Source organism: Doryrhamphus excisus, chromosome 1 (assembly GCF_030265055.1).
Source record: "Doryrhamphus excisus isolate RoL2022-K1 chromosome 1, RoL_Dexc_1.0, whole genome shotgun sequence".
Classification (NCBI taxonomy): domain Eukaryota; kingdom Metazoa; phylum Chordata; class Actinopteri; order Syngnathiformes; family Syngnathidae; genus Doryrhamphus; species Doryrhamphus excisus.
In genome coordinates, this window is record NC_080466.1 from 23,945,476 (window position 1) to 23,969,380 (window position 23,905).

At 42.1% G+C, this 23,905-nt stretch overlaps 1 protein-coding gene across 1 annotated transcript; it reads right to left on the bottom strand.

Annotated features, from left to right (window-relative positions):
- Positions 1–1,872: 1,872 nt before the first annotated feature.
- On the bottom strand, positions 1,873–22,508 carry LOC131097673 (paired amphipathic helix protein Sin3a-like). Its single transcript, XM_058045895.1, has 21 exons — positions 22,279–22,508; positions 18,735–18,951; positions 16,315–16,488; positions 16,096–16,202; positions 15,655–15,973; positions 15,302–15,553; positions 15,043–15,195; positions 14,706–14,861; positions 14,536–14,622; positions 14,321–14,439; positions 13,605–13,830; positions 13,406–13,522; positions 12,005–12,243; positions 11,742–11,925; positions 11,081–11,654; positions 10,821–10,990; positions 10,527–10,700; positions 10,355–10,441; positions 10,175–10,266; positions 6,424–6,631; positions 1,873–3,767 (listed from the first exon to the last, which is right to left on the bottom strand). Exons 2-21 carry the CDS (start codon positions 18,927–18,929, stop codon positions 3,549–3,551), a joined length of 3,852 nt encoding a protein of 1,283 aa, XP_057901878.1. The 5' UTR covers positions 18,930–18,951; positions 22,279–22,508; the 3' UTR covers positions 1,873–3,548.
- Positions 22,509–23,905: the final 1,397 nt, after the last annotated feature.

Sequence of the window (23,905 nt, forward strand, 5' to 3'; positions counted from 1 at the left end):
AGGAGAAGCGGCTCTACTCTGAGCCCCTCCCGGATGGCTGAGCTCCTCACCCTATCTCTTAGGGTGAGTCCAGCTACCCTACGGAGGAAACTCATTTCAGCCGCCTGTATCCGCCATCTCATTCTTTGGGTCATGACCCAAAGCTCATGACCATAGGTGAGGGTGGGAACATAGATCCACCGGTAAGTTGAGAGCCTTCCGGCTCAGCTCTCTTTTCACGACGGTCCGGTACAGCGACCGCATTACTGTAGACGCTACTGTAGACCCTTTTCAGTCTTCCCCTTTTAGCTTTAAAGTGTTAAGTATTTTTTACTTGAACTCCTCCACCTGGGGCAGGACCTCATTCCCAACCCGGAGAGAGCACTCCACCCTTTTCCGACTGAGAACCATGGCCTCTGATTTGGAGGTACTGAGTCTCATCCCAGACGCTTCACACTCAGATGCAAACCGTCCCAGTAAACGATGAAGGTCACAGCCCGAAGAGGCCATCAGGACCACATCATCCGCAAATAGAGATGAGATCTGAAGGCCCCAAACTGGACTCCCTCAACACCTTGGCTGTGCCGAGAAATTCTGTCTATGAAATTTCTGAATAGAATCGGTGACAACCAGCAGTCTTGGCGGAGGCCAACATTCAGCGTTGTGTGGGACACAAGTCGTCAAAGCACATGTATACTGGTTGGGTAAAACCCCCCCCATGTACCCTCCAGCACCCCCACAAGGATATAGAGCTGGTCCAGTATTTTTCAACCGGGGACAAAAACTACATTGAACCTCTTGTAGCCGAGTTTCGACCCACAGTTGTACACTGCTGAGGAGTTTGATGGACCACCCCTATGGACCTTCCGGTCACCCTTCTTAAAGAGGGGGACCACCACCCCGGTCTGTCAATCCAAAAGGTACTGTTCCCGACTTCCACGCAATGTTGAAGAGACGTGTCAGCCAAGAGGTTGAAACTCGCCCCCCCCCCCCCAGAGCTTTGCCACTGACCACCCAGGATACCTCAGCCGCAGTGATGGGACTGTACTATGTGGTGTACATATCCTCTGACTAGGCTTCCTCTAGTATATACTAATAAGCCCACACCAGCTCACCGCCTCCCCCCCTGCAGCAACTCCAGAGCAGAACCAGGTCCAGCTCCTCTCCACAAAAGTGTGGGTTGAGGTGAGTTCCACAAAATAGGTTGCTAGCTTCCATGTTGTAGTGTCATGTCTCAAAAAGGACCTTATCTTATCATCACCACCGTCATCACTGGCATGGAGAAGCAGAAGTAGTTGATTCTTGTAAAATTGCCATGTTTTTATCTTAATATTGATGATTTGCCCTTGTAAGATTCCAGTTTCTTTTCATTTCTGCTGTAATTTGCAACTACTGTATTTCAACTTCCCTGTACATTTACTGCTCTGACTTAGCCAATATTTTGACAGTATTATTGTAACCTGGTTCTCCAATATTTACAACTTTATTATGCTTTGTTTCTCACAATATTACAATTTAAAAAAAATTGAGTATTTCAACTCTATGCTACTAAAATGACTAAATGGCTTATTCATATAAATTACAACTTTTTCTAATTAGATTAAAACTTTTTTTTCTTGATATTCTTCAACCTTATTCTTGTAAAATGACTATTGATTTTTTTAAAATGGAAAACATTAGTTTTAGTCTGCAGAGAGTGTGCTGCAGGCCAACCAAAAAACAATACAGCGCAGGCCTCAAAAAGGGCTCTGAGGCCACACCTTGGACACCCCTGTTCTTGCTCATCTTGTCTCTCCTGTGGCGGCCATAAAACCACATCCACACAGATTGGAGTCTTCATTAGCACATGGCCAGGCTGGTGTAGTAGATGCAGGACAAAAAGGAAGCGTCATCTTTGCGTCTATAAAGGATAGTTTAATAGCAAACACCAGACTAACCCACGTGTACGTACATCAAGAAGTGAAGAGAACAGACAGTAAAAGAAGAATCAATGTATTGGTGAACATTATCGTCTCCTCCACGGGGCCGTGGGGCCTCCCGCATTAAACATGGTGGTTAAATACATGAAATAAAAAGCAAACCGCAAGATTGTCTGGAGCTGGTTTCGGTTGTCAGCACTTTTAAAAGTTCCTGTGAGGAAGCAGCATCCCGAGAACGTTGCCAATCTTTGCTAGTCTTGTGATCGTTGGTGTGAGATGTCTACAGGCACATCCTCACGTCTGCATGTGGCACATGGAAGTTGGAGTCATAGTCTGGTCTTATTCTACATTAGCTACAATCTCTACATCAATATTTGCATTTTAGGATGGCCGACCCACCAAAGACCATCAAACATTCTCTTTTACCAGTAACCCTTTCAAGGGGGGTCGACATTCACAATAGGGAAGAAGTATTGCTGACTGACTTGGTTGACCCAAAAACTGTACATAGCTGACACTGAACTATTCTATACTGTACACGCGTCAGTGGAGGTATCGGCACTATTACGGGAAAAGACACATTCATATGCAGGTTTCACAGGTGAAACAGAACAAATTGGACAAATGTAAATACAACATTTCAGTCTTTAAAAAGACAGGAGCCATCAGTGTCGTTCGGCTTCAGTCAGTCCTTTTAAAAGCCGAGCCACAGTGATGCCAAAGAACGGCGTATAAAACAGTACCTATCTGCTAAATCAACCACCGGAGAGGAACGGACCGCCAACACAAAAAGGTTGGAAGCCGCCCCCATTAGTAAGAAGAAAAAAAAATAAAACTGCATCCTGCTGTAACCAGCTGAATATCAACACTGTTCCTGTGTGCTACACATCGATGACAACATTGAAAAGACATGATCTCCAAAAGAAGGGCTTGGATGCACTGGTGCACCTTTACCTGCAAGAAAGCCAATCACAAGCTGCCTTGCCACCCAGACTGGGAAAGCTTGACTCGCATCCTTTTTCAACTTTGTCAAATATCTTCTATATTGTTTACAATTATGTTCTATGTTGTTCTAGTTTTGTTTGATAGTGATCGATAGATATTAAAAATGACATCAACGCTTGGACAGGGAACAAGCTAGCGGCAACACAAGCTTTTGGCATAAGGACTACTATTTGGATGAAAAACATAAACAAAGCAGACGAGGTAAATCGAGTGTTTGTTTATTAGCGCCGTCCCTACTACCCCCCCCCCGGGACTAAAAAAAGGTTTCCCGCCATATCATTTTTACCAAGTTAGGTTTCACGTACAAAAGAACAAACAACATAGAACATCATTCCAAACAATATAGATTATGAAAAATCACGTCAGTGGTCCTTTAGAGAGCTTATGCTAGCTATAGCTAAACAAACAAATATGCAGGTGTTTTTCCATAGAAGACACCCCTCTCATTCTCATGACTGCGACGTGGACAAAAACCTGATTTTGCAGCATGGAACACGAGTGTGACGTTTGCAGATGATTTACCTAAATTTGCAGAACCTCCAGCAGCAGAAGACGTGCCCTCAAGGTTGGCGAACTAATCCAGTAGCAGAAGGGCAAAGAATGAAGATCCGTCCCTCCCCCGGGGCGATCTGACAGGATCATAGGCTACTGTGTTCTGTACTTGACCCTGTACTTGTTAACGTTAAGGTAATGGAGAACTTCCAGGTTGCAGGTGGTGGTACAGGGCACCAGGCCGTCTTGTCCGTCTCCCATCAGCCATTTGCGGCTGTCGGCAGCCATGTCGCTTGTCACATGCTCTTTGGCCCAGGTGTCCAACCAGGCCTGGAAGCGTCGGTGCAGGCGTCTGTGGACCCGCTGGTGGGACTGGAAGACACAGTGAACAGACGGAGGTACTTTCGCTGCACATTAGAACTAGAACAGGCAGATCCAAACCACAGATTGGTCAGTCAGTGAGGACACAAAAGGTCTGTGTGGCAGACAAACTACGCATCCAGTTATACTACTGGTCTTGGCAGTGCAATGCCTGCACAGTCGCCATTCAGGATTCTGCAGAAAACCTTTCTTTGTAAAGCACTGAGATTTTGCACATTGTTCAGTGGTCGTTGAACATGTGTTCCTAGACTGTGACTCTGATTAATCACGGATTATCTTACATTATCATTAGTGGCCAGTACCTATACATCAGGGGTGCTCACACTTTTTCAGCATGCAAGCTACTTTTAAAATGACCGAGTCAAAATGATCTACCCACTACAAAAATGCAAAACATCTATTTATTTTCAAATGTATTGAGGATTATTTGTACGTACAATGTATGTTGATGTACCTTACATAACCAAATGAGCCAATATTGCAAAACACACATAATTAACTATTAACATTTTTTGTAATTACCTGAGTTTACTTTGATGACTTGCACTGAATTGAACCAGCCAGGGATGCATAGTCCGGACAGTAGCTGCTGATAGCCAGCCTCAAGCACACTTCCAAATGTTTATCAGTCATGGATAATATCCGTATCACAATATCCGTATAATATTCCATATCTGTATGGAAGTGATATGTTTTTTGCCTTTTTACTTGGTCCAGTTTTTGCCTTTTTACTTGGTCCAGCTCCTTCACTCATTTTAGTGACCATAAACTTTAGCGAGGGCTTAAAATCTCGCAATTCGCCGACTAGCTTAGCACTTTGCATCGTTGTTTACGCATGAGCGGTGACCTAAAGGTCAAAATTCAGTTGTCATCTGACTGGTTGTCCTGTATGTCAATCAAGTAACGGGGATGGATGATAGGCTGACATCGTAAGTTCTGCTGCACTTAGAGACGTTGTTTGATTTGATTGGTCGCCCGAAGGGCAACATTCAGTTGTCATCTGAATGGCTGCCCTGTATATCAATCAAGTGACGGCATTGATGCTAGGATGATCTTTTTTTAATGTCACGCCGCGATCGACCAGCGATCGACCAGTACCACCTCCGCGATCGACCGGTAGATCGCGATCGACTTAATGAGCACCCCTGACCTATACATTATACTTAAAATGCATTTAAAAGGGGTGGCACGGCGGTCTAGTGGTTAGCACGCAGACCTCACAGCTGGGAGACCAGAATTCAATTCCACCCTCGGCCATCTCTGTGTGGAGCCGGGTACTCCGGTTTCCTCCCACATTCCAAAAACATGCTATGTTAATTGGCCACTCCAACTTGTCTATAGGTATGAATGTGAGTGTGAATGGTTGTTTGTCTATATGTGCCCTGTGATTGGCTGGCCATCAGTCCAGGGTGGACCCCGCCTCTTGCCCGAAGACAGATAGGATAGGCTCCAGCACCCCCGCGACCCTCGCAGGGCTCTACATTAAAAAACAAAATGACTTGCCCATAGGGAATCCTTAAGGTGAGAACTACTTGCCCGAACTTGCCCCATGTAAAATGAAAAGACTGCCATAATGATATCATGTAATTTTTTATGGCATCACCTGAGAATCTCAAATAAAGATGAAATGAGAGTACTACCATACTACCTTACACATGGTAGTCGTAGTAAGCAGTTATATTTATAAGTTGTGCACCACAATGAAACATTATTGAATAGACACATTTGTGTACTAGTAAAGTGTTTTTAATCCAGAAAAAAATGCTCAATGGTCAAACAATAATTTGTGAAGCAAAGGTGATAAAAATCCACAGAGAAATGGAAGCGCTAGATTTTGTAGCTTGTGCAAAATCAGCACTTGGTATTGGATCTAATGGGTGGTGTTTCATTGTGACCACTTCAAATTGTCACAGCAATGTGATTCACTCACCTGTGCCATCATTTGATTTGCTGCCGCTAATAAAATACTTGTTTAGGAGGCACTGCTTCATCACTTTTTGCCGTTTCCTTCAGAATTAGACCATGTTGGCAGCGACGCCATGACGGATGTTTTCGTAGTCAAACGATCGCTGATTGGTTGATCGCGAACAACGGGTGAGGGTAAAACGCGGAATGTGGACTGGGGACCGCGGTCTAAATAAACGATTCTGATTGGTCCATTTCAAGATTTGCACGGATTGGTTTGCAAATTACCACCGGAATTACGCAGTCCGTGTTTTACCAACACCCAACAAGAACCGCTTAAAAAAAAAAAAACTCTTGGCAGTATGGCATGCCAAAGTGCACTTGCCCCACGGGAATATCACGGATTGGATTTACTTGCCCCAATTTTGTTTTAACTTGCCCCGGGCCATCGGTACATCGTTATTGTCGAGCCCTGCCTCGTAAGGAAAAGCGGTAGAAAATGAATGAATGAATGAATTTAATAAGTGTGTGAGGCATATTAGGGCTTGTTGTGCGTCAACAACGGCAATCAAAGAGAGAAGAGGGACTCAACGTAATCTAATAATGTTTATCTGAAATCAGTAGAGAACATCATCGTCAAGCTCCCGAGAGCGCTTGGAGGGAGTGAAAAATAGACATGGGCCATTGTTGGTCATGTACATTTGGATATAAAATAATAAAAGGTTTGATTGAAATGGTTTACCTGATGAGCGCGTGTGAGTGCCGTGTGTCTGTACATGAAGTCCTCCGACTTGCAGACGTACACTTTGTAGGAGTTGAGCTTGAACATGCACTCCATCTTGAGGTGGCTCTTGTCGCCTTGCAGCTCCGGGTCGGAGGGGCCCGTCGTCATCCTCTCCTGTTGCAGCTGCTCCCATCCTCTCTGGCATTTCCTTATTCTTCTCAAGTTCCTGAAAGCCACAACAGTAGTTGTCATAAATACAAGTGGACTCATTAAAACCGCCACTCTGTGTTCAGTTCAATACAGTATCACATATCACATTTAACTTCTTAGCTCCTATGCCATGTTTCTCAAAAAATGACATTGGTCTCCTCATCAATGGGTGACCTTGGGAAGGTTTGGTGGCTTCTGATGGCAGCTGGTGTTATGGGTGACGGCTCAGGCTTTTAATTTGTTAGCGCTGCTCAACTTATTGAGTGTGGATTGGTGGACTCGGGTTTGAGCCCTGACGGGTGAAGGGTCGGATTGCACAGGTGACCACAGGTGGGTGAGGTTTAGAGGGGTGAGTGGAACAGATGTGAACCAGTATGTTGGTAGGGTTCACTCCACACCCTAAAATGACATTTTTGTCCAATTTAAGAAGAAAAAAAAAAGACGGAAACCCCAATGTCAGCCCGTGACCACACATCTCCACCGTAGGCGAGAAGCGTCCCAGGTCATCAACCCACTGACCAGTGCAGCTCTGAAGGCAGTGTGGTTTACTGAACATACCCTCACACATCTCCACAAGCTGGCATCCATTACACAACCTCAAAACAAAATGAGTCCAGACACATCGGTACTGGATTGATTCCAATTTTTCAAGAAACATGACCCTGGGCCCAAGAGGTTAAAGGTTAAGTTGAAAAAGGTTTTTTCTTGAGGTCAGCATGTCGCATGCTATTTCACAGCCTTATTCATACAAACTGCACAGAGCCATCTATCCATCCCTTTGAGGAAGAATGTTTACACCCATGCATTGCAACTCACCCAGGAACAGAATTAGATAGAAGGTCAAATCATTCGGGAAATGTGGATCTATAAGAGCAGCAGAGGCAGCAGTCGTAATATTTCCTTCACAATGCAGTGACTGTGTTGTTGTTGTCAGTTCAAATCCATATGAAAAATTCCATTTTAGTCATTATTGATCCCAAAACTGTGAAAATAATCACCCCACTGGCATGAAAGTTTGAAATGTGTACTTACTGTGTTGCCCGTGTCGCCACGTTGCACCAGAACACAAGACTTACCACAGAGGGTAGTGGCTGTGCGAGGTGCATGAGGCATATTTTTGCTTTCAGGGTCCGCTTAAAAAGACAAAAGACTTTCCAGGCCAAATTCAGGTAAAAGCGTTAGAAACAAACACTAAAGAATTGCTGCCTTGGTTGGATACCAATCAAGAATATGAGCGGAGAATACTTAGATGTTCAGATGTTCACATACTGCCACCAACAATGCACAGTGTTATGATCATGCGATGAGGACCAAACCCAACACAATTGAAAAGGAAAAACTGGAATTGGGCTGCCACTGGGTGTTTTGTGAAGACGGACTGCTGACCTCTCAGATTGGATGGTGGTATAAAATAAATAAAAAAAATTCAAACAAAGATGTAGGCAGGCTCACTATGAAATCTTAAGTGGAAAGAAGTTCTGTGCAATGACTTAACGGTAAGACCAAGCACACAAATTGGACTAGTTTCTGACAGCATTTTGAAATGCTGATGGCAGGAAATTGGTTTCCCCAATGAGAAATTGAAAATATTGTCAAATTCCAGCCCAACAAATTATGCTTAATGTCACTTATACATCTTTACAAAAGCAAAAAAAAAAACCGATATAAAATAAGCTTAGCAAACATCTAAACATGCCACAACAGTAAACAAAGTATGCCTATTAGGAATGTCACCTCCCAGATGTATGCAAACCAAACACAGCACCACAATGAATGAGGATGAGCTGAAATGTGTTGGGCCGAGGAAGGCAAGGCACTGTTCGTACAGTGGGGCAGGCAGTGTTTGCATGTTCAAGCCTTAAAACCAACCTGCTTTATGCTTCGGCGTTTAGGCGCTTTGCCTACAGTATGCAAGCTGCCTCCTTCCCTTCCAAAACCTCTTGCATAGCATGACAAAAAAATTTAACCTGGTGTCGCGATGATTTTTTAGTCCATTATTTGAAGCTTTCTCTGATTAAAGAACATTACTTTTGTAACAACTTTGTAAGTGATTAGCTCCAGCAGCACCCCCATCTCTCTTTAATTACCATTGTTCACTCAAAACAACGTAAAACAAGCTAATAGGTCCATGACAGTTGTGGTTGCTCACGCAACCCTAACGAAAACCTACAAATGGATCAAGGCGTAGTGACTACTACATAGTTTTGGTTTAAACTCGCGTTCTGGCAACACGGACCATAAGGGCTGTGATTGGTCAAATTTTAGTACTTTTACTGTACACGTTTTCTCCTCTGACTTTGGATCAATATTTGCATTAAAAATGACTGTTGTAAAAGGTCGATTAGCTCCAACTCCAATAACATTCTTTCATTGACACTTTTCGCTAGTAATAAAAAATGCTAAGCTAAATAGTTTGCCAATTAGAAGTAAAAGCTCAAAATAAAAGCATTACTGTTTTAAGTCAACTTATTTTCATTTTACTTAAATTAAACGTTTTTCATGAATTTTGATTAACCTTAAGTGAGCTGGTCGGGGCCACGCAAAGGGCCAGCACGGCCTGCGGGACCGTATTTGGCCCAGGTCTGGTTTATGGTTTGGACAGCCTCAAAAAACAAACCAAAACGTAGCAAAATTCAAAAGCAGGCTTCACACGTGGGACAGGAAGACAGAGCAGACACGGACATGCCTCTGTGAAAGGCTCTACAGCGTGAAGAAAGAAATAGACCAAGATCTGAGCATACACTTTAGATGATCATTTTATTGACAAACCCTATTCCTCTTTACAAGTGATGCAGAAAATGTGCTTGAGTTCTAAAAAAAACTTGGGCACAAATCTCTCAAATGGAGGGAAAACCTCATCCACAACAACAATGTGCAACAGGCGTGCACTTTCCTATTTCTTACAAACATAACACTGAGTTTACAGACTAAAACAAAGACATTTGTGAACAGCGATTAGGCCTCATACAGGACTCTTGCTTTGAAGACAGTTACAAAGAAGGCATGATACGTTCAAAAGATTTGTCAGTGTGCTGTCTCATACAAGAGATTTTGTCTTTCGCCAAACTCAGATCTAATAAATTGTAGGAAAAAAAATGAAATAACATGGCAGAAGATGGGACCCATTTGTTTTAGTCTCGGCCTGTGTATTCACTGACTCAAAATCATTTGAATTCGACAAGATCAATCACACCAAATGTGGAGATTCCAAACCATGATAAAGCAAACCCATTTCCTTTTAAAATCTGTGTATAAATAAAAGCTATTTAAAAAGGAACTGAATGAATGAATAAATAAATTCCCTTTTCATAAAAGAATGACTATGTAAAGTGCAATCGTCCGTGTGAGGCAGAGGCTTTGACTGTAACAGTGGCGTCACGATTGTTACTTACAATCTCTGTCTATTACCAAGCGCCTCTTCTGCTCAAAACCATGACACAGCACTTTCTACATGCCACTGCTCTTAATTGTCAGAAGGTGTCTGGCACATCAACAGCTGAGTAGAGGATCAGCACAGGAGTTGTAAAAGAGCAGACAAGAAGGAGACATGGACCCTCACCTGGGAAGGAACACTGGTTTCTGGGCCAAATGCTGACGCAGCTCTGGAGATGCCGAATCAGAGTTCAGGTACCTGCCCACGTCCGACCACCTCTGTTGAACACAGAGAAACGCGAGTGTTGATCATTGAAACCATTTCTAACCTTGACTGTGCTGAAAAGAGCATCATTCAAGTCCTTGCCTCCGCTTGCTCATCAGAGTTCTCCTCCTCTGTGTCCAGAAGCTCCATAGTGAGACAAACAGTGTCTTGGTTCTTCATAAACATCAACTGGACCAAACAGAAATGAAATATCAAAAGAGTCCACAGACTAACCCATAATGTTAGCAATAAAGCATGCCGGATTCAAGGATACCTTGAAGCAGTTCTCGTCGGACATGAGATGCTCGGCTTTCCGCTGGTAGGTGCCCTCAGCAGTGGCCCGGGATGCCTGTGTGGGCAGGGTGCCCCCGGTGGCTTTATTGGCCATTTCACTCAGGTACAAGTCCATTACACGGGCACATGCATCATCAGTGACAAGGTGCTGGAGCTAAAAGACACATTCAAGTATTTTTACTGGAAATGCGGTGAGTGATTATTATTAATTTATATGAATATTATAATTGTTGGGCAATCTGGCAGTGAATGGATTCAAATGGATTACACTGACCTGCCGGACAAGGCTCTGAATGAGTTTGTCCATGGTGAAGGCAATGTAGGCATGGATATTAAACATTTCCCTCAAGGAATCCTCATACTGAGCTGGTTCCATGTTTCCATCCAGAAGGTTCCGCACCATTTCCAGAAAGACGGAGTAATAGTCCTCTACGTCAACATCCACTGCAATGAGACAAAGTAGCTCGTTATAGTAATGTTATAGTGCAAAATGAGTCAGTGAGTACAGTAAAACCAGAGATGTTTCAGACTTACTCGGCTCCCTCATCTTGAGTTGGAATGCTGGATTTTCATTCTTGTCTTTTTGGAGCCCAAACATTTCTTTTTCCCATTCCCTCTCGCGGGCATCCTCCTCAATCTGCTTCTCGGCCTGCCCGTAGATTTGCAGTAAACGAGTGCAGAGGATGTGATGGAGGCGGAGGAAGATGTACCAGTAGTTGTTGACAAAAAACAAGTTATAATCCTCATCTGTGGCCCGCAGCTTCTGAGCTGCCGTGTTGCTGAAGAGGAGCTTTGTCTTGGACGGGCTGCTGCCTGGCAGGCCGTTGTGCTTTTTCGATCCGTCCTGATCCACATCCATGTCCTGTGCTTCCTCCTCCTCCACGTCGGAGAGCTCACCTCGCCGGGTGAAAAGGAGATCTGGGATGAAGTGGTGTATGATCTGTTTGATCTTGAACTTGTCGTCTTTCTGGATGCCCACTTGTCTCTTGACGTGATGAATAATGAGGGCAGCAGCATCTTCCAGGATCTGACTATCATCATACGTCAGGTTTATGTGTGGGCCACTAGGAGGCGTAGTGTTGGTTTCCTCCGATGCTCTCTCTTGCCGCTACAGAAGACAGCCAGACGGTCATCCACAAGTGATGTGATGTTTAGAAAACGTCCAGACGCATCTGGACCCTTTGCAACCACTTACCTCATCAAATAGCAGCTCAATTTCATTGAGCAATGTTTTTGAGCGAAACACTTTGGTGTCATTCTGTTTGAAGTTGATGCCTTGGTGGTCAAGAGACTTCAGATAATACTTTTCATTCTGGTCCCTCCATATTTTGTTGAAGCCTCTTTGGGCTTCTCTCCACTCTTCCTCTTTAATTTTTAACCTGAGAATAGAACGTTTCGAGTCAATATAGACATATTACATTAATTTAAAAGTATATATATATATATATTAATAAAAACCTCTTTAGCACTATAGGGACAGTCACAGTTGGGTTCTTCTTAAGACCATCAATGATGTCGTGGGCCCTTTCCCCGTATATTCGTTGGATAGCTTTGCGGTGAATGACCTCTGAGGAGCCCCCCAATGTGTTGTCCAGCTTGAAGCGCACCTGCTCCTCCGCCGACATTCGTGAAAGCCTCTGTTGGACCGACTCAAGGGCTCGTACCGTGGCGAGATTGGTCTCCAAAACAACGTCAAGCTGAGGGGTATGCAATTACATTGACTTCAATTAAAGTTTGGAGGACTGCATATCTTAAAAGGCAAACGATTTGGTTTTGCTCAAAAGTTATGAATCAAAAGCTGAAAAACAAATAAAACAACTTCACAAAGTGAGAATTGTAACTCTCCTCCATATGTAAAGTTACAAATATGCATGATTTAAGCTCGGCAAATGAATTCATACCAATCTATTCAGGCTGGAGCGCACCAAACAAATCACTATACAGTTTAAACCAGGGGTGCTCATTAAGTCGATCGCGATCTACCGGTCGATCGCGGAGGTGGTACTGGTCGATCGCTGGTCGATCGCGGCGTGACATTAAAAAAATATCATCCCAGCATCAATGCCATCACTTGATTGATATACAGGGCAGCCATTCAGATGACAACTGAATGTTGCCCTTCGGGCGACCAATCAAATCAAACAACGTCTCTAAGTGCAGCAGAACTTACGATGTCAGCCTATCATCCATCCCCGTTACTTGATTGACATACAGGACAACCAGTCAGATGACAACTGAATTTTGACCTTTAGGTCACCGCTCATGCGTAAACAACGATGCAAAGTGCTAAGCTAGTCGGCAAATTGCGTTAGATTTTAAGCCCTCGCTAAAGTTTATGGTCACTAAAATGAGTGAAGGAGCTGGACCAAGTAAAAAGGCAAAAACATATCACTTCCATACGGAATGGGAGGTGGACTTTTTTTCACAATGTCTTTTTCGAAGTGCGTTTGCCTCATATGCCATTCTACCATCGCAGTACCAAAGAAGGGAAATGGGGAGTAATGTGGAGGTAATTACAAAAAATGTTAACTGTTAATTATGTGTGTTTTGCAATATTGGCTCATTTGGTTATGTAAGGTACATCAACATACATTGTACGTACAAATAATCCTCAATACATTTGAAAATAAATAGATGTTTTGTATTTTTGTAGTGGGTAGATCATTTTGACTCGGTCATTTTAAAAGTAGCTCGCATGCTGAAAAAGTGTGAGCACCCCTGGTTTAAACGTAGTACACAACTTTGTCACCATCAAGTGGGCTTCTGTTATTTTTGGTCATACGTAATCATGTGTACCGAGGATAGAGAAAGATGAGCATGAGCATTTTTATCAGGAGTGAGTAAGCTGCATATTCCTACCTCAAAACGCTCATCCTCACATCTGTAAATGTGCTCTTCATACTGAGTCTTTTTGGAGCTTACAAAAGTAGAATCTTCAGACCAGGATGGAAACGACACCCACGTGTCATTGAGAACCTGAGACAAGATACCAGCTTACTAAAATCCAGCCCTAAAAGTCCCAAAGGAGCAAGCAGAAACAAGCAGTGACTAGACTGACCTCTCGACATAGTGGTGTTCTCCCTGTGCATTTAGGCTGCATGTAGCTCTTGGGTAGCGCCCTGTAGCTGGAGCCGAGCCTCTTGCAGGAAGCATAGTCAATCTCCATGGCAATGCCCTCAGTTGCCCGCTCCTTGGGTAAAGTCTCCGCATGGCTCGACTCACTGTGACTGGATTCTCGGTAGCCCAAGAAGTTTTTAAACCATGTAAAAAGTTCTGGGAATTTTCTAAAAAAAAGTGAAATAAAGTACATGGAACAGACTATTACCAAAGGTTTGAATTGAGTTGTGTCAAATGTTAATCTAATTAATTAGAGTTTTCAAATTAACTCATTAATCAGCATTTGCAATTTTGTGTGAAATTTGCATTTTTTAAAATATATATTTTCTGTATTTTATAAACAAAAAGCTAAATGACAAGACACAATTACATTATATTTGTATGTATTAACAACTCCAAATGATCTGAAAATGTTTATGCTGCATACCACACGTTTCTTTTTATTTGCATTCAAAGTCACCACATAAGTTCAATTCACTATTTTAAGTTTGCATGTATTTTGTAGGATTTCCAAGCATACTTAAATGCAGCAAATTGTACTTCCACAGTAAGTGTTATGTGCATGAGTGATAACAATATCTACTTATTGTTTCTCTTCATCTTTCTGTTACTTAGACCTTTTAACAATAAGTCAAGGAGAGGGTAATGTGCACTCACCCAAGAAATGGGACGACTAGCTGAACCAACTCTGCACGTGAAATCACCTCCTGGTTAAAGATGTGTAAACACCGCAGGAAGTTTTCATATGCCTCAGAGCTCCTTAATGCTTTCTTCACCTGTTTTTTAGTGATGATTCAAAATGACTTTCCATTTTATTCTAACATGAGAGAGAGACTTAAAGAGGAAGACATTTTTTCCGTTACATTACTGACCTTTTCAAAGAACATGGTTTCGGTGCTTGTGCTGTGTTTGCCAACTTCAGCTAAGCCATGGTCCTTGCCAACTATTTTTGGTTTCTTCTACAAAACATCAAACACAAAGATTTTTAAATGATATTTTACTATCACATGCTAAATCAGATCAGCATGAAAAACTGGTGTACCTTGAGAAGGGGAGAAACTCCCACAGTTCCGGGTCTCTTGACCGTTAGTCCATTGTGGCTTAATTTCTGTTTGTTGTTTGGTAGAGGTCTCTTGATCGTCCCACCATGATCATTACGCACTGACTCTGCCCTGTCAGGTGCAGTTTTGCCAAGCAGCTGAGCAGAAGATGAAAACAGTTGAAAAGAGACAGCATTCAATTAAGAAATATAAATGAACAGAAGGAACATAGACTTTCTCTCTTTAATTAGTAGTTCTAAACATGCTAACCTAGTTGATGTCGCCTCCAGGACTAAAAAAAAAACAAAGCAGCTTGCTGATATTAGCAGATAAACTCACTACTGAGCTGTTGGCATCAGGCAGGAACTGTCCAAATTCTGAGAGCAGGTCTTCCTGGTTCTTGAAGAGCCTTGCAACTTGAGTGTAGACTTCCTGCTCAGTCAGAGCTGGAGTATAATTGCCTCCTGCCTCTTTGGCATTCCTCTGTTCTTTCTGGAAAATAAATACAAATAAATAAAAAGAGAGGTAGCCTTGCTAGCACTGATGGATTCATACTTAGTTAAGGTGCAAACCCATGCCATCATCAGTGCTTCCTGACCTGGTATGTATGCAAGATTTCCAGGAAGGCTTTGTAGATGTCTGGCTGACCCTGGAATCGGTTCTTGATCTTGTTGACATAGTTTATTGCGTGGTTGAATTCCACAGGCTGATTGTTCTGGAGTGGTGGACCAGCAGATGGGGTGCTGCTGACAGGAGTGTGGGACTGAACTGAAGGTGACCGTGGTGAGGCGTAAGATGGGATGGATGGATTCGGCTGGCTGGTGGGGGTGTGGACTGGAGACTGCATCGCCTTTTGGAATAGAGAGCCAATGAGGTGACAAGTCGGCACATTTGGTGAGCACAAGAACATGTTGGCAATATTCTGACACTGATGTGCGCTTTGAATTATACCTTGTTGATTTTATTTACTGCAGGCTGGGTGGGGACTGGTGGCGTGACAGCAGCAGTCTGTGAGCTGGCCTGTGGCACACTCTGGTGTTGATGCTGGCTAACAGGTTGGCTGGGTGTTCCACTTACTGGGATGTTTTGAACAGATATACCATGAGGGGTGATGTAGTGAATCTGGCCTGGTGTGGTCACGTTAACCAGATCGTTAGTCTGAACCTCAATTTTATAACCGGGCGGCAAGAATGTATTAAAGCCCATGATGAGGTCTGGGTGACCCTTGAAGAGCTGGGATACACGACTGATAACACCAGGAGTGTCAATGCTGTAACAGAAAAATGGTTATTACAACTTTCAGCGTGATTGTTCAGAAGCATCAGCATTATTAAATACCTGGCAAATTCTTTTAATGTGGAAATTACAGAATGCCATTATATCTTAACTGACCTCTGTGACTTAAATTCTTTCATAATGTCCAGGAAGTCATTATAAACTTGGGGCTGATTTCCAAACTGGAGCTTCACTTGATCCAGGTACGACAATGCATCTTCAACCTAAAAAAGAAAGCAACGTCCAATTCACTGACAAATTCCCCACAGAGTGTAGACTGTAACCAAATGTAGACAAGGTTACAATTTGACACTGCCCTTGTTTGATTTGTCTCACCTTCAGTCGCTGAAACTGCTGCTGTCCTTGAGCTGAAGTCACGGGTGCAGTTGAATGCACATGACCCTGGATCAGTGAAGGGCCCTGAGATTGGACTATGTTATGTGCATGGGCTCCAACATGTTGGGCAGAATTAAGTCCATGTCCACTTGTGCTCTGAGGCATTGTTGGTACCTTTTAAGAAAGAAATCATACTTTCATTTTACAAGGTCATTATTGCCTTCCTTGTCGTAATTCCAGCAGCTGTATGTCGGTGTAAAATAGCCCATATCTAACCTTTGAAAAGCTTAATTCATCTTCAATACAATTGAGTTTGAACATTTTCTTCTAGGTCCGTTGATAATTGAGGGAGGGAATAAAAATTAAACACAATATCAAAACCAACCATATTGTTGATAACAATATAGACTGAATTTGCGCTGTAACTCCGGAAGAAGCCCGGAGGCTCAGTTGAATCAAACAGGCTCGCGCGTTTTCTGTGGAAGAAGCAGTAACTCAGCAACATGGGGGCACTTTGAATCCAGAGCATTAAAAAAAAAAAAAAGGTTTGCCTTAAAAAGATTACATTTTACTTTCTCTATATTTATTTTAAAAAGAATGACCCACTTCATTTTAGCGGCTATTAATAGATACGATTTTTCTGTGCATCTTGCATGTACCTTAAAAATGTAATAAAAGTTATGCATTCATTTTATTAAAACAACTTCATATGTGGGCTGCAAGCTCTGGCTGCACGGTGACTGAGTTGGCCACACAGCTAGGAGACCCAAGTTCAATTCCACCCTCAGCCATCTCTGTGTGGAGTTTGCATGTTCTCCCCGTGCATGCATGGGTTTTCTCCGGGTACTCCGGTTTCCTCCCACATTCCAAAAACATGCTAGGTTAATTGGCCACTCCAAATTGTCCATAGGTATGAATGTGAGTGTGAATGGTTGTTTGTCTATATGTGCCCTGTGATTGGCTGGCAACCAGTCCAGGGTGTACCCCGCCTCTCGCCCCAAGACAACTGGGATAGGCTCCAGCATACCCACAACCCTTGTGAGGATATGTTCTCGAAACTCAGTTTGTATCAGGATATACGTACTATATCGTATATCAATATTTAACCTAAATATGTTGGGATATGAGTTTTTGGTTCATATGGCCCAGCCCTATGAACGAAGGAACAACATGTCAGCTATGGAAATTGAGATACATTTTAGGGGTGTCCCAACTTTTCCATTCTGATCAGATACCTATATTGCAGCCTTGAATATTGATCAATGCCGATACCAAACCAATGAGAGTGTGGATCATACATACTTCTATTACTTATATTGCAGTGTGGAATGTTAAAAAGGCTTGAACAAGTGATATTCCTTAAACTGAGAGAAATAACCAGTAAGAGTGGGTATGAGGAAAAACGTCCTAATGTACTATGTTCATCCTTTTGTATTGAGTTGTGGACTCCTATAGAGCAGCTACACACAATAACCCGCACAGAACGCTTTCTAGATATTTCAGAATCTGCACATCTTCCAGCTGTATTTCCAAAACGGTCACTTTTAATTTATTCCGACCATGGCTCGCCTGTGGGCATGCTCACTCACTGTGATTGCCCCCACTCAGCTTGTACCCAGGAACGTCCATATAAGGAAGTCCGGCTCACTGTGACATTTAGAGCCATCCCCAATTTCTTTCAAGGCTCACTTCCAAATGCGCAAACGTCATTACCTGAAAGTTCGGCATCATTTAAAATGAGAACACAACATTCTAACTACATTTATGGGTCAGAAAAGTTGGACATTTTTATATTTAAATTTATATACATTATTTTGACGATCAAACACGAAGGCACCACTGCCTGAGCACCTCCTGTGTTACTTTCCCCCCAGTTGAGCGTTAATGCGCTCACCGTGTTCATTCTGTTTAAAACCAAAATATTCCCATTCTTTGGTATTCACCTTAAAATCGCTTGTGTGGCCATTCATGTTAGCGTATGTTGGCTCCATGCTCACAGAACAGTAACTGCAGCTAGGGTAGTAGCCCCGCCTCCACAAAGAGGTGGAATGAGATGAGGGCTCACTCTCGTTCATTCCACTTATAGAACCAATGCACACAAAGATGCAGAGTGAACCCTCTTGTCATCTACCCTATGTGTCACAGAGACTTTATCAAGGAAGTCAGAATTTTGGACATGTTTTTTTAATCATTCGATAAGTCGATTTATCCATTATCGTGACATGGCTGTCAATATTGGATCGGGACACCCCTAATACTTTTGCAGAGGCTACGGAAACCGAGTATCAAAAGAGGAGTTCAGAAAGATTCACTTATTGAAATTGATATTTAACAGTTGACTTGTTAACCAGTGAATACTTACATTCTCCCACAGTCAATCAAGGAAATAAAGGAAGTGAAATGGACAGTGTTCTACTGACCTGGTAACCCTGTGGAAGAGAATACTGGATGCCAGAAGATGGCTGCATGTTGTCTGAGGCCGCCTCTATCACAGCAGTGGTTGGGGCAAGGGCCCTATGCTGGAAGCTTTCTGCAATGCCCTGGACTGGGGTACGATGTGACTGCTGTTGCTGGGCTGCAAATATTGGTTCCTGGTCCTCCACATGCCTCTTCATTGTATTAACATACTCAAAGGGGCTAAAGAGAACAGGACACATGCAAAGCTGACATTAAGCATTTAAACTACTACTCCTTTCAAAAGTAGTGCAACACATTTTGTGTAACAACAAAATACATGCCAAATTGACATTAGACTTGCACAAAGCAAACATTTATTAGTAAGGGTGTCATGACATACGAAACAATATATTGCAATCTACTAATTTAGTTGTACTACTGGGTGTATCAAAAAAGTACACTCTCCAAAAGTAGCTACTAAACTGAAAATACCAAACCATACCAAAACTTAATTGCATGCAATTAGGCTCGTTGGCTCCACCAAAACATTAATCCAACATTTTGCTCTTCTATGCTGAAAAATATTCAATTGTAACTTTAGTGTAGATTACACTGCTGCACCCCCAAGGGACAGAAACTGTATCAGACAAAAAGGCTCACTCTGTTCATGCAGTTGTTCTATGGAACAAATGTGACAAGCTGCTGAAACCAATGCTCCCTCTTCCTGTCTGTTTTCTTGCACATGGTAATATATTATTACGTTCATTCATTCATTTTTATTTATTTATACATTAATTGATTTATTACCAATAAATCAGTAATAGAAAATGGATGGATGATTTATCACCATCACAAGCCTGGTGAACATGAGGCATTTTTCTTCACCTCTTAGTATTGTTTTAAGTGTTCTATTCCAACGTGACACCTGTATTTAATGACTGAGCACACTGAGTGGAGATGTGCTTTGTAAATAAAATGTTGGCAATGCTCTTAGCAACTTTGCCATTAAAGTAACAATGTTCTCCGTTCATGTTCTAGTTGAAAAAAGTGAAATAAATAAATAGCAGCATGACACGGTGGCGGGAGTCCGTCCTCCCATGCCGCCCACCATCACAGCTTCAAAAAAATCTAAGGGGAAACCATTGAAGGCTTTATATAGTGGGTTGCAAAGGTATTCACACCCATGAGCAACACTTGATTTCTCAGCACAGAACAAAGGCAAAGTATGTTTCTCCTGTTTACATGGAAGGAAATAGCACAAACATGACAATGTATCACTGTTTTTGTTCATATGCACTCCTTACTGTAGAGAATGTGCATAAGTATGTATTTCACCGTTTGCAAAGGTTTTCACACCAAGTCATCAAGTCATAGTTATGTTATCAAGTCAGTTAATGTATCTGTACTGTACAGACTGAACTTAAAGATGAAACCAGGAAAATACAACAAAATGGAGAGCATACAAGCATATTCAAGAGTCAAATTGCACGTTGAGTACTATACATTTATACATGTTGGTAGGTCTGCATTGAAATGAAAGCCTCTTGCGGCCCCCAAAGGGACCCCCACTATTTGAGAAGCACTGGGATAGGGGAAGACATAGGTGACGCCGTTGTTGTTCATCAATAAAAAGTTTGCACATGCAGCTGCGCGCACATCTGCCTATAGTTTACGCACACAACTGTCAATAGTTCAAACACATGCAAACATCTGTAAATAAATGATCATCTTTTTTTCATGGTTTGTGTTATGTTCTAAATCTGTGAATAAATGTAGATATTTTGTCATCAAAATCCTTTTTTTTCCTGGGTTGTTTTTATTGTTTCATAGAAGTGAACAATTGTTCATATGTTTAAGGTGTCACTAAAACAAAAAAATATGTACGTCAGTCACCGCTCAGCTTGAATTTGAAATCCGGGGTTTTCGCTGAAACCACCCTGTGTTCTGCTGCCAATTTATAAAGACCTAAAAGGCTAGAAACAAACTTTTTTTCTGATGAAAGAAGATAGTAAGGTTTCTTTCCGTAGTTTCAATGTTTATGTAGTCCTAAAACTCAATATTTTGTTGGTCTCGAAAGTTCAGCAAAATGCCCGATAACTATGGCAGTATGGAGTACTCCTTTGAGAATGGCTGGCAGTCAAAGAGTTAAGTCATACACACCACACATACACACCACTGAATAACACAAATCTTGCATCACAATGGGGGGCGTTTGTAATATTTTGTGCCTCTTGCGGAGAATCTGACCACAATACAGTATTAGGGACAGACGTAGTGTAGTTACTACTACTGTCAATGACAATAAATAACCTCAACCTCTTTGTGTAAAAAAATGCATTCGCTCAGCACGTATTGTTTACAGAAAGCGCAAAACGTAAGTCAATTCTTTTTTCCCCCCAAGAATGTTGTAATTTGTTGACGCTCCCTATGACGTCACATGCTTTTGCCAGCAGGGAGACTCCGGAGAGCACAGACGACTGGAGTGCTGCCTGCCTTCTTTGCGCGCTGCTCTGCACCAAATTGGGACAACAGCCTGGCGGAGCGAGCGGTGTCGAGTAGCAGCGATCGTGTCAGTCTTATATACAGCTGATAATATTTTCGCTTAAAGACGCTATAAAGTCAAATATTCGTTGTCTAACACAAAAAGCATCGGCTTTTTTGCTCGCCGTTGTCTCTCTCTCTCTCTCTCTCTCTGTTTAGCTGGCAGTAGCCGTGCCTCTTCCCCTCCCCCTCACCGCTAAACCCCGACTTTAACCGTTCCGTCGTCGCCGAGCTGACTGCTTTCCTGATGGCTGACGTTGACACTCGTACTTCATGAAGTTAAGCCTTCACCGTCCGGACACTGCTAGGGGGGTAACACTCGACCGATATCGGCGTGTCCGTGTCGGGTCATTGCCCCTGTCAATGGAACTAAAAACAGTCCAGGCGAATCGAATGTGTTGGCTAATTAGCGTTACCCTTACAAGTCGTTTTTTAACAGTGCTACAACAAGATCAGATTTTTTGTTCAATATATACGGCATATATATTACTGTGGATTACACAGGCAAAGTGAGATAAAAGTTTGGACTTTAGGAAAGGATGTATTTATCAGCTCGTATTGAACGCCAGTTAGCCACGCACTGTGCACAGCAAGCTAGTGCTAGCTTCCGCGTAACGTCGAGTCGACGCTCAAGTTTTGTCGGGAATTCGACGGTTAAAGATAAAGTTGTCCCCTAAAAAGACCCCGCGCTGATATTAACAGCTGTCTCGCCAAACTTTTTGGCTCACACGGTGAACTTCTTTGAAGACATGTTGAGTTCCTTGTCAAGTTCATCTTGAAGCGTTAGCCTGACAGCTAAATCAGTGTGAGGACCACTTACCTCGCCAGCCTCACCTAAACGTGTCTTCGCGTAACCTTGACTTTCCGAACAACCGGGAGACTGTAATATACAAAACCAAGACATCGCAAATACTTGCAACTTACTGTGCGACAAGGTTATGTAGCCGCTAATGTGTGCTAGGTTTAGCACAACAACCACCCCCACCAATGCAGGCTATGCTTGGCTAGCTAGCTAGTTTAGCTTACCTCTCAAGGCTGTCTCCAGCAACAACGTGTCACACCAGTGATAAAGATGGGTGAACCTCTACAGGATCATGAAGATAACCGTGGCTGGATGTGAAATTTTGTTTCCAATTTTCTGTTAGAATAGCCAAAAATGAAATCGTCCGTGCCGCTAACAACAGGGTATGTATGGAGCCGTGTTCGTTGAACATAGGGGCGTGTCTGTCATGGAGGAAGTCTCCGCCCAGGCTTTGCTGCCATTGGTCAGTTGTGGAGGATGAAAACAAATACAGCATCAGTATCTTTGGTTGGTTTATGTCTACCCGGCCTGTTTAAACGCGAGGGTGGAGTTACAAAGAATAAAACAAATAACACGACCCATTAAATGCGGGTATTTTGTATTATTCATTAATTAATTTGACTAGAGGTAATTAAAGCTTGCCATGTCACCTGAATATTAGAAACACCTGCACAGCATTCCAAAATACAATCACAATAAGACAAATATTGGTATCTTTCTGACTGTGGTAGCAACTATTGATGTAAAGCTGTCACTCATCTTTTTGTAGGCAATTTCTACTTCAAAGCAATTCATGCAAATGTTTTCTTTAATTGTATAGATTTCCTCAAGTTATTATAAGGTGATAAAAACGGTGCTCCTGACAAAAGGGACACGAGCACATATAGCACCTTGCATGACACAGATAATATAAGACAAATAATTCCAGTTAGGCTGTCAGAATTAAATGCTGGAAATATATAGTCTGGCCTCCGGTTAATTTTGTTATCTCAGAGACATACAGTATTGAAACACCAAAAGTTGACTAACAAGCGATGTTATTCATATTTTTTTAAAGTAAGTCTCGTGCTTTAAGGACCAAAATTAGGTTTTTAATTAAAACACTCTTCCATAAGTGGGTCAAATATGACCCATACTAGAATCAATGCGTTTTTATGCCAATTTTGCCATTTTGGTTAGGAATAATCACTTGTATGATATTTAGTATTATATTCAGGATCACACAAGAATGATTTCATGTTAGAAACATCTTCATTTGTCACTTTTTAACATCTTTGAAAAAGAAAATGACCCCGTACAACAATAGAAAATGTGAGGATCCATTGTGTGTTGCATAAAGGTAAGTTAAAAATGTGAACGACATGATATCAAAAACATGTTTTTTTGAGGAATACCTGGAATATGAAATGATAAAATGTTTTCATTACGAAGATATGTCAAGAAAACAACGTGACAGGGTCATTTTTGACCCACTTATGGAAGGTTGGGGTAGTAACACAAAAACAAAAAATTCTTAAAATATATAAAAGATAAGTTAAAAATGTGAACGGCATGATATCAAAAATATGTTTTTTTGAGGAATACCTGGAATATGAAATGATAATTTTTCATTACGAAGATATGTCAAGAAAACAACCTGACCGGGTCATTTTTGACCCACTTATGGAAGGTTGGGGTAGTAACACAAAAACAAAAAATTCTTAAAATATATAAAAGATAAGTTAAAAATGTGAACGGCATGATATAAAAAATATGTTTTTTTGAGGAATACCTGGAATATGAAATGATAATTTTTCATTACGAAGATATTTTAAGAAAACAACCTGACCGGGTCATTTTTGACCCACTTGT

Coding starts and splice junctions, on each gene's coding strand:
- LOC131097673 (XM_058045895.1), bottom strand. CDS start 18,929: ATGAAGAGGCATGTGGAGGACCAGGAACCAATATTTGCAGCCCAGCAA. Junction 14,440..14,535: donor AAACCATGTTCTTTGAAAAG/GTCAGTAATGTA, acceptor ACTAAAAAACAG/GTGAAGAAAGCATTAAGGAG. Junction 11,655..11,741: donor TTGAGCTGCTATTTGATGAG/GTAAGTGGTTGC, acceptor TGTCTTCTGTAG/CGGCAAGAGAGAGCATCGGA.